The following is a 12,284-nucleotide window of genomic DNA, read 5'->3' on the forward strand; positions in this document are numbered from 1 at the left end:
GAATGCTAGTGCACCCACTTGTGTAATGTTAATACCTAGTGTGGTTATTAATTCATTTACGCATGTTCACACCGGCCCGGGTTTACCAAATATTATTTTACATTTTACCTGTTAGGTGTGCCAGCTAACGAAGGTTCTGATCATCCATTAATAATGCACCGGTAGTGCCATGGACCCAACAATTTGAAATTATCAGTCAACCAAAAACAAATCGACTTTGAGATGTCGAGATGGAATGTTTGGGTAGGTACAGTCAAGTTCATTTGCCTAGGCAAGACGAGCTGATTGTACTTGTACGAGTATATATAAAAACCGGAGACAGAACCATGTTTCGTTTAGTTTTTTGCTTTCGGTGTGGCGGTCATATCGTTCGGTCGTACGAGCGATCGTGATTTAACTTACGTTTTATGTATCTTTGAGAGAAGCGAAATGATGCGATTCGTTTTACGGTTACCGTTTACTTTCACTATTGTGGTATTATTTACATGTAATGTGAACAGTGAAAAGAGGCCACTAGTGAGCACTCCGCTGGGAGACATTGAAGGATATTATATGAAAACTCGGGAAGGAAAAGAGATCTCAGCATTCACATCCATTCCATTTGCAGTACCTCCTCTCAAAGATCTAAGGTTTCAGGTGGGTTCAACAAATACATACCTATATTTGTTGTGTTAATAAACATTTCGATATTAAATCATCTACTGTTTGTTTTTTGTGCATACATGACAATTAACATGATATTTAACAGGAAAATATATGTTTTGATTATAGGTGAGTACAAAACACCAATGATTACGTATTTTGATGTTCAATGGTAGAATATAATTAGTAGAACGATTATGTATTGTCACGCGATCTAAGTAAAGTATCGGAAAACTTGGAATTTCTCTGTTTATAAATTCATATACTGTATTTAACTAGATATCGAGTAATTGTGTTACAGTTTATATTACGCTTCATAGAGACATAATTCGTGCTTGATTTCTTGTGCAACATACAAAAACTTGTGTGAATTTACTTAGGTTTGAATCTGTCTTAAAAATCATAATGGTATTGGTAATTAAAAATAATTGCCTATGTGAGATAACAATAATTATCAATGAAATTGCATTCCACAGACCAAATTGGAATATAAAATATTTACTATGATTTTCTTCCATTTTTATTAAAGGAAAACGTTGGTTTTGTCATAATATGTTTTTTTTTAATATTCGCAGTTCCACTCTTGTTTTGGTGGTTACAATGTCGAAAGTCTTGGGTTGTTGTTGGGACCAAGGTGTGATCAGTTAAATATGCTGCACTTTTTTGGCGGTTATTTTTTTACTTTTCTTGGTTAGGATTGAATCTACCGGTTTCTCATGTGGTAGTCAAAACTTAAGTTGCCTGAATACCGTCCAATAGTTTTGGCCAGCCTTGTATATTGAAAATCAATTTATTTGATATAAAAAAAACAATCCTAGATACGTTAAAATGAACTAAAAAATCTGGATTGTAACGAGTTTTAGCATCGTTCTATACTATCGACAATCTACAGATTAAAAACCCGTCCCTTATATAGGGATATAGGCATTTTAAGGGCAATGGCAGTTAAGTATGAATTTGAACTTAAAATAGTTTTAAGCCGAATATTGAAAAAACCAATCGGCAAGCTTTCCTTGGGTTTAATTATATCAAGCTTTGAGCGCCATAGACATAAATTTAACTGTAGTATACGGAATAATCAAGGTCGATGACCACAGAACACTTAATTTTATAGCACAAGCAGGTACCATCACCTGAATTAACATAATATACTTAAGGCAAGTTTTTGTACCGGAATAAATACAAGTTTGTGTATCCATAGTCTGTTTGTTAAACATAGGGTCTTGTACGACATAACATAATTAAACATGATTGATCAATCGGTAGCACATAGCCCAGGAAGTGAGTAGGTACAAGTTCAAATTAACATTTTTGACCTCTTGTTTGTTTCTCATAGCACCAATTTAGTATAGGAAAGTACCTATTTTTTTAAAAAGATGTCCTTCATGATTGTTGATCTTTGGGTTCAGTTTAGTGGTAAAGCACAGGCATTTTTTTCACGTGTTTTAGAAGCGATTTTATTATTATGTACTTAAATGAAGTAGGATCTTTCCATAAAATATTAATTCTTCCCCTACCTAGTAGGCCAGGCAAAAAAGCAACATTACCGGTTTATACTAGTTATTCTAATTATAAATCAAAGATTTGATGCGAAGATTAGGTACGTCGAAAAAAAAATTTTCCGGTTTGATTAGGCCATGTTCCATCGGTAATTTTGTATGTTCGTGACGTGTTTTATTGTATATTTACAGGCTCCTGTACCAGTGCAGCCATGGGAAGGAGTTTTGGATGGGTCGAAAACCACCCCTGCGTGTGTCCAGAGGAACCCCTATGTTCGCCAGAAAGAGATCGTGGGCCAGGAAGACTGCCTATACCTGAATATCTATACACCATACAATAACAATGTAAGTCAACTGATTATTCATAACAGGTGAGATCCAAGCACTTTGTGCTTAAATAATGCCAGAAGTCTACAATATCTAGAGGACGAAAATGAAAATAAAAAATTAGAATTAGAATTTAGATTGCTTACTACCTAGTAGTCTATTGAGTTCGCATCTAGCAACGTCATAGGTTCCTTACCTGATAATATTTTTTAAACTTAAACTTGAAAAGTAGTAAACATTTAAATGATAATGAGTAAAAGACATTTCAGTCTATAGAAAATGCTTAAGGTGATATTAATTATGTTAATAAGGATAATGGATTAACCTTACATCTTTAATTAGCATTTTGAAGGTTAATGATTACTAAGAAGAGTCAACCTTAGACATAGATTCTTACTGAAATTAAACAAGCCTTACGAGTACGTACATATTCAATTTTGTAGCAAAACGAAGCGATCCTGATGTCTATGTTGATGACTTTTACTGTGAAAAGAATGTTGAACATTTTCGATTGCAGGATTTGATCCACGAAAACAATCTTCTACCTGTTATGGTATTTATTCATGGGGGCGGTTGGATGTGTGGTGACTCAAGTACTTATATGTATGGACCGCAATACCTGTTGGATAACGATGTTCTTCTCGTAACCATCAATTACAGACTGGGTAACTACATTTTTGATAGTTGAATATTTGCATTTGGTATTTTTGTCAAGTGTACCAACTATTTCCATTTTAGGTCCCTTGGGCTTTCTGTCGACCCTGGACGAACACTGCCCGGGCAATAACGGCCTCAAGGATCAACAGGAAGCATTGAGATTCATCCAAAAAACTATAGAGAGTTTCGGAGGAGACAAGAACTCAGTGACCATATTCGGAGAAAGTGCCGGTGGGGCCAGTGCCCATTTTCATATGCTGTCGAAAACCAGCCAAGGTAATCAATCATACAATTACACTCTTTTATGAATAGGTACCTTAATATAGGTTAGGCTGCCTCACCAGTCTGCACTGCATCAAACTACCACCAGTGCCTACCGCTGTATTCCTCACTTGCCCATTTTCCGATTTTTTTTCACTTCAAATAAATAATGCTATACAACATTTTACTCAACCCGCTATTTTGTGTGGATTCGTGGCATACTACACAGGGTGGAATTTAATTTGGAGGAAAAGTTCTCTAATACTGCAGATAGAACATTTTAGTCAAATAAAACATTCCTTTATTTTTTCAAAGAAATAGAACCGCATTCAACCGTGTGGGGAACGGGGAATTACGGCACTTGAATCTAGATGAAAACTTTTCCGCTAAATAAACCTTTGTTGTTTCAAAATGATTTACATATTTACCTCCTATGTAAATCATTTTGAAACAACAAAGGTTTATAATTATGTTTATGTAGAACTACACTCCTTATATGCACAGAGTGTGTTGCCTTATCTCCCCTCTCTCCCTTAGTCGCATCTTATGATATCCACGGGAAGAGTAGGGATGGTCCGATTCTACTCGAAGAGTGTACCTAAGTAACCTGTCACTAACATATGAGACATACAGTCCTACTTACGATTCCATATTGGTTGTTACAGGACTGTTCCACAAAGCGATTTCGGAATCGGGAACCGCGCTGGTCCCGTGGGCAGAAGCGCCACCTGGTGAAGCTCTAAGAAACGCATTCCAGCTGGCCAAGTTCCTGGATTGTCCGCAGGCTCCATCAGAAGCCATGATCAAATGTCTTCGCACGAAAGACAGCTATGACATCATTGGCACCGAATTTCAATTTTATGTAAGTGTGCCTAATTCAAAAATTTCCGTAATACGGTTAACTCACAATTAAGCCAATACTGAGGTATTGTTTTTCTTTTGCTAATCTTTTCATTTCCTGAATAAGATAAATTCAACATTAATCTTTTTTTTACGCATTTAAAACTAGTTTTGTATTTAAATTGCTAATGAGCTGCGAAATCGAATGAGTATATCCCTATCAGTTGACATAACTTACGCATCTAAAAGTTTTTTTGTAACTAGGCAGATTAAAGCCATGTGTGTTCTGGTAATATTTATGTGGGCAAAAGTAGTCCTAAGTGTCCGCTGAGATATTGTGATAATATCGTCTTTGTATGTTACCTTCTCGTCTGTTTGCCGCATAGCGATACAAAATATTTATTTTATTGAATAAATAACATAAAATGCTCTACTTTACTATCCTTAACGCTCAAAGTTGGGTTGCCTCGGCGAATTTATTATACTTTATTCCTAATAGCAAAATTTCGAGTGTCCTATTTGTAATGTGTTCGTTCCTTTTATATGCAGAATTACAGCGCGTGCGTGATTCATTTAAAATGTCTTGAACAACTTACCTAGATAGTTATTATCTTTATCGTTAATCGTTTTGTGAAATTATCGTTTTCAGGTATGGGATTATGAGCCGATGACTCCATTCAAGGCCGTAGTTGAGCCAGATCTCCCCGGTGCTTTCCTGACTAAAAGTGTTCGCAAAATAAACGACGTGCCTGCGGTGCCGTGGATGACTGGTCTGACGAAAGACGAAGGCTGCTTGAAGTCTGCGTGTAAGTCATCCCTAAATTATAACGATACCTCCAATGAACTTACAACTTAGCGTAGTGTTCATTGGGTATGGTGCTTAGGCCCCTCGCCCACGGCGACTTTTTGTAAACGAGCGACAGCACGTTGGTCGCATTTGCAACGCGCTACAGAAGTGATGCCAAGGCGCTACTAATGCGCTACAGAATCGCGACTGTATCGATGTAATCGCGCGACCACGTCGGACGACATCGGGGAGAGAACGGAGGGAAGAGTGGCGCGGAACTGTAGCGATTGCAGGTAATTTGTGCCGGTAAGGTTCGGCCATACCAACGAGTGCAACCTGCGTGCGCGATGGCGATGACGATGGCGACCCTACTGATTTCTACTGATCGTGATCGCGCACGCAGGTTGTACGCGTTGGTTTGGCCGAACCTTTACTGAATTGCGTTTGCATCGTGACAGAAGCGCGACAGTATCGCTTTTGCATCACGACTGAATCGCATTTATGTGGGCGAGGGCACACAGCTAGCGAACCGCATTGCGACTGTATCGATAAGAACGTGCGACAGAATCGCTACTGCATCACTACAAAAAGTTGCCCTGCATGGGCAAGGGGCTTTAGATGCTGTTTTATAACAAAGTTCACTCTGATGTGCTGTCCACTGTTACTGTATACAGAATACAATAATTTATGTGTGCGACTACATTTAGATTTTGTTGTAAACACTCGGACATTAGAAAAACATGTATGAAAGAATAAAATGCGGGTAGCCCGCATGCGAATCAGATCCGCATCGAAATCCGCATGACAGGAAAAAGGCACTTAAGACATTGTCTTGTAGTTCCTCTTGTCCAGTAAGGCTACTCATAGTAGGTTCCCACTATTACAAAACTTTGATTGATATTATTGTTTCCACCCCAGATTAATAGACTTTTGTTGTATGGGTTATGTAATATGGATTGGTATAATTCACTATCTTCCTATGCATGATTATACATTACATACTAAGCGCTGAAAACACAGTATTTACAACGGCATGGACTGTGAACTGCCATAAGTTGCGCTCGTTGTGCCTTTTTATTTGTGGGTCGTAACCGCAAGCGACGGTCATAAATCTCGACAGCAGCACTTACACGTTTCCATACTATACCTATTATTTATTATACATTATGTATGACTAGCTTTCTGCCCGCGACTTCAGTCGCGTGGAAATTTGTCTTTGACAAAAAACGGTATCGCGCACGGCCCTGTTTTAAAAACCGGGACTCTATACAAAATTTCATTAAAATCGGATCAGTGGTTTAGACGTGAAAACGACACAGACAGACAGAGTTACTTTCGCATTTATAATATTAGTACAGATTTCGACGTGGCTTTCATTGTTTTCTGATTGAATACTCTTTTGTCGCGTGGGTTCTGAAAACCAAAGTATATAACTAACTCTGTGTTAGACTATAAAGCCCCCAAAAGCGTTAGGCATATCTCAATCGCTTATGCTTTTACGTTATTTTAAAACATAATTATAATTCATCGTTATATAAAAAAGACAAATTATACTACGCAATAGGTACTATACAACCATTAGAAAATGTACGTGAATTATCCCAGACTTTTTATTTATTTTTGTTTTTAGAAAATATCTCGTTTGACAAGTCACTCTGATGGTCACGGATATGTTTCGTATTCATGTGTTCTCAGCTTAAAAATACTAGGCACATAAAGTAAAAAAAATAGTTCAAGGCAAGACCTTGAGTCATACCATTATGGTTAAGAGATAAAACATTGTTTTTGTTTGTAAATACATATATTATGTGCCGGGCACCGAGATGGACGACCCTTTTTTTATAACTGCCCACACTGCCTATGTTTTTTGTTTTGTGTTTCTTAAATCTTGTTTTTCGTAGTGCCTTCGATTTTTTAGTTTAAATTATAGTCCGTGCCAGTTAATTTTCTAAGCGCAAAAAATGTATTTTATAAATAGAATCTTAGTATACAATAGTAGTAATATATCATTAAATACACCAATTAACACACACAAAATTGCAAATNGGAGTATTTGAGATGTCTAACGTTTCATAATATTTATTTGCAAAAAGATTTGAATATGGCTTATAATGAATTTCATGAAATGCTCCAACTAATTTATAAATTATGCTTTCCTGAAACAAGAGTCAAAAACTTCACACCATCTAAGATAAAATGGATGACAAAAGGTCTTAAAAGAAGTAGCATTGTGAAAAGAAAACTTAGATTTAAATATTATTATGAAAAGAATTACACTAATCGAATAAATTACATTAAATATAATAAACTCTATCAAAAATGTATCTACCACTCTAAAAAAATTACCAATCAAAAATATGTATCACGCAGCAAAAATGCATGCAAAGCAACCTGGGCAGTCATTAAAGGTGAAATGACCAGTTCAAAAGTTAGGAACTATATTAACAAAATAATAGACAATGGCCAGGAATATACAGACCCTGAAAAAATTGCCTCGGCATTTAACAATCATTTTATTGACAATAGTAGTAATATATCATTAAATACACCAATTAACACACAAAAAATTGCAAATGCAGGATATGTACAAAACAGTATCTTTTTAACACCAGTTACTGCACACACCATCAATAGAATTATAATGTCACTAAAGAATACCAAGTCCGAGGGTTATGACTCCGTAAGTACAAAAGTTGTTAAAATATGCAAAGAAGAACTATCTCCAATTCTGGCTTTCTTAGTCAATCTTTCACTACAAAATGGGCAATTTCCAGAAAAATTAAAGATTTCTGTTATCAAGCCGTTATACAAAAAGGGAGAAAAAGCCAACCTAGGAAATTACCGACCAATAGCACTACTACCGGTTTTCTCGAAAATTTTTGAAAGGGTTATGCATTCACAGCTCACTGAATTTTTAAATAAATATGGAATAATAGCACAAAATCAATATGGATTCCAAAAAAAGAAATCTACTATACATGCAGCATTTGACCTTGTAAACGAGGTGATGCAAAGCGTCAACGACAAGAAATACACAACAGTGATGTTTCTTGACATGACGAAAGCTTTTGACTGTGTATCTCATGATCAACTTATAAGAAAGCTAGAACGTAGTGGAATCAGAGGACCGGCGTTGGGTTGGTTAGAGTCCTATGTTACAGGTAGAAGTCAATATGTTGAAGTAACTCAACTTGATTCTAACCATACAGCTCAGACATATAGATCCGATTTTCGAGAAAATAAATGCGGCGTCCCACAAGGAAGTGTGCTGGGTCCTTTGCTATTCGTTTTATATATAAATGACCTACCAGAAATAACGAAACAAAAAACCATTTTATTTGCGGACGACATATCTGTTATAATATCAACTAATAATGATTCTTCACTGGAACAACACAAAGTTGACATTGTAAATACACTGACATCGATAATACAATGGCTTAATAGTAATAATCTTCAAATTAATTTAACGAAAACTAATATTGTAAATTTTAATAATTTTAAAAATCAATCAGTTGACATCAATATTAATGGCAAAGTTTTGCAAACCACTACAAATGCTGAGTTTTTAGGTATAAGAATAGATACAAAGCTCACTTGGGCAGATCAAATAGACCGGGTTAGTAACAGAGTTAATGGATTTGTCTTCGCTCTGTATAAACTGACCAGGATCTCAAATGTTAATACAGCAATTACATCCTACTACGCTTATGTTGAATCCATTTTAAGATATGGCCTCATAATCTGGGGAAATGGAACAGACATCAATAAACTGTTCATTGCACAGAAACGTTGCATCAGAGCCATGTGTAACATAGCCCCTGATGTCTCATGTAAGCCTTATTTTCAATTGTTAAAAATTTTGCCTCTTCCGTGCCTGTATATTCTTCAGGTTAGTTTATTTGTAAGAAATAACAATTGGAAATTCACGCAAGCGAGGGATGTCAATCAAAGGTCGGTTCGAAATCCACACAGGCTAGTTCTGGAAATGGTACCAAAAACTCGACGATTTCAAAAAAACTGTTATTCTATGTGTAAAACAATTTATAACAAGATACCAAATCGCTTTAAAGAACTGCATATAAATCGATTCAAGTCAGCTTTGCGCACATGGCTTTTGGAAAGAAGCTTTTACTCGATTGCTGAATTTTTAAAATANGCGCCCGGAGAGGCTTAGTTCAAACGATCATTGCAAACGTTGTGATAGGGATAGAGACATGCGATTTTTTGTTATACGAAGGTAATACGATAGAGAATAATACAAAGTAATAAAAACCACTGGTTATAGGGGCATTTTTTGGAGAAATTTATCAAATAACCAAAAAAACACGAATTTAAAAGCAGATTTTTTTCAAAAAGTGTCATTTTTTATTATTTGTTGGCCTTTTTTGTGTATTTTATGTATTTTTTTAGTATCGCCTGTTATTGAGCATTATTTCTGTTTTTATTTTATTAGGATATACCGCTTAGTTTAAAAGTTATTACGTTTTCTTTACAATAAGTAATTGGAAGATAAAAAATTCTATAAAAAATTAAAAAAAAATCTCAAAAAATTTTTGACCTCTTTTTTGTCGATAAAAATAGGTCTAGTTTCATCTATTTTCATATGTACACTTTAACGTGACTCACACTGTATTTGCGAGCTTGTAAATAATAATATGATATTATGGATCTTTCATGGCCCGAATGTAAAAAATATTTTTGTTTTAAAATTTCATTAATATCTCTGAATCTTTATCTGAACTCAACATTTACTAAGAAAATCATCTCGACGTTAAAATGATAGGAAATAATAAACAAAAATGGCCGCTGCCTTAGGTTTATTTATCTAAAGTCGCTTCAGTCGCTAGCACGGCGTAATCTGCGCCATTACGACAAGTGGCTCGTCATTAGGTCCATTTTTGCCGTGTCCAGTAAAAACCGTCGTCCATCGGCTAATCGTCGGAAATTGTCGCCATTATTGGTGCACTCGCTCCAACTAAAATTATTATTGTTCGAGGTAAAAGTACCCATTTAACCCGTGAGTGCTCGACGGTCCATCTTGCGAATTGTTTTCTAAGCTGTAAGTGCGCTAGTGTTTTGACGATAGATAGAGAAGAACTACTTTTTTTGTCTTACAACTATAAGACAGCAAAAATAATCGTTTATTCAGAACATTAAATTACAATTCCTAATGTGAAATGGCTTTCTTAAAGTAATAAATAAGATCATTGTATGTTTATTGTGATTTGTAAGACGTATTTCGGCATTTTTAGGATGTATGGATAAAAGTTTTTAGGTAAGATTAAGTAGGTATAGTTTCTTAAAATTAATAGGTAAGCCTAATGAAAAAATACATTAAGTATCATTAAATACTTACTCCCATAAATTTTAAAGGATTATAATGTTAACACAATATTTTTCTTCCACTAGAAACTTGTTACTTCTGTTTCCCGCGCCCACAACTAATGACATCGTTACTTTCGTCGAATCACATTAAAACCCAGTAATCAACACTACGGGAAGAAACTTAAAATACCTCACAGTTGACATTACCCTCCGTCCTTAGAGCCCTCGGCTTCCGGTTATCGCAACACAAAGAGGACCGGCCCTCCCTCCCCCGACAGGAACCGGAAATACTACCCTTCTATCGTTAAGGCCTACCCGCGTCTCGGAGTTACGAGAATTTAAAAAGTATTTTTCGCCCCCGGCCTTGAAGTGTATTAATGATGTTTTTTTTATTTCCAACCTTTTTGATTAAGGAGTTACTGAGGCAAAATAAATATTTAAATTCAACTTTATCACTGGCCCACTTTTTCAAATATTACGTGTGCAATCAAGGGTTAAATTTCAGCGCTACATCTAAAAGCTGTGCAACATGATTGTGTGATCCAAAAAGTATGTAGGTAAAGTTATTCTGCAGTTTGTTAATTAAAATCATTTGCAGTAGTCTCTTGTCGGCTGAAAATGTAGGTAACGATGACTGATCGCTGGCCCTATTTTAGTTATGAATCTTATAACAATAGCTATAAATTGTGCGTAGCCAATATCGCCCTAACTTCGCATCGGTTAAAAAGCTACAAGGCCTCCCCGGAAACGGCACTAATGCATTCCAATGCGCCCGCACTTCCCACCCACGCTATATCAGTATGCTATTCATTCATTACTCCCGGTATTGTACAATTTTGTAGCGATATTTAGAAAAAGTGCACATTAATCGAAATGCAAAAAAATCTACAGAAAATGCCACCCGCAGTTACCGGTTACAATTTACATCAATTTGAGACAATAATTCTGAAGCTTTCCCCTCACTGATAAAATTAGATTTAAGATTTACATGACAAATCTACTATTTATAAAAATGCTTTAAATATCTTGTCAGAAGGGTAATATTACAATATTATTTATTTTCTTCATTCTGAAACTAAAAGTAGCAATTACCAAATCTATTAATTTATTCTTGGCTCTTAAATCTAACTTGGAATATGGAAAGGGAAGAAAATCTTAAGAATTAACCACTACAATAATGGAAATTTTGAGGATTGTTTTTTTTTACTTTTCACCCTAGATCTGAAATTGAAGCCAGGCACCTGACCTTCTTGCTCAGTTCGACATTGACACGTCTTGAAGCGGCCGACGGATGGCACTCGGTGGCTCGACGCCCCCGGCCCTGGGGCGAGAGAGGACTCTACATATTATGTATATGTATACCTGCATATATTCTGGAATTATAATAAGGACCCCATCTACGAGAGAGTGACTGAGTTTCTTGCGCTGCTTCTTCGTAGTACCAGGCCTGTTCATCTCCGCGAGTTTACATCGAAAACAAAACACGCACGATGGCCCACCTACAGGATACTATTCGACAAGGCCTCACATACGAGCGAACATTGACTCACGCACGCGTATTCTTGTGTATGATGGAAGAAAATAAAGNTTTAAAACCTACATATTTAAAAACATAATCATTGATATTCATAATATCACTAATCATACACTTAGTTTTTACTAATATTTGTTTTCATATATTTTTCTATACTAATGATCGAAACTCATAATCATTCGAATAAATAACTATAACATTCATAAATGTGATGTGTCCTAATATTTGTTTTCATAAATTTATTACTCACTAGCTTTCCGCCCGCGGCTTCGCCCGCGTGGAATTTTGTCTGTCACAGAAAAACTTTATCGCGCGCGTCCCTGTTTCAAAAACCGGGATAAAAACTATCCTATGTTCTTTCCCGGGACTCAAACTATCTCTATGCCAAATTTCATCAAAATCGGTTGCG

The 12,284-nt window shown here is 36.0% G+C and overlaps 1 protein-coding gene across 1 annotated transcript; it reads left to right on the forward strand.

Moving 5' to 3' along the window:
* Positions 1-5,082, forward strand: LOC114355839 (esterase SG1-like). Its single transcript, XM_028308870.1, has 6 exons — positions 1-636; positions 2,334-2,486; positions 2,986-3,133; positions 3,207-3,401; positions 4,052-4,248; positions 4,876-5,082. Exons 1-6 carry the CDS (start codon positions 430-432, stop codon positions 5,080-5,082), a joined length of 1,107 nt encoding a protein of 368 aa, XP_028164671.1. The 5' UTR covers positions 1-429.
* Positions 5,083-12,284: the final 7,202 nt, after the last annotated feature.

Source organism: Ostrinia furnacalis, unplaced genomic scaffold (assembly GCF_004193835.3).
Source record: "Ostrinia furnacalis isolate ACB-3 unplaced genomic scaffold, ASM419383v2 OfSCF2566, whole genome shotgun sequence".
NCBI classification, from domain to species: domain Eukaryota; kingdom Metazoa; phylum Arthropoda; class Insecta; order Lepidoptera; family Crambidae; genus Ostrinia; species Ostrinia furnacalis.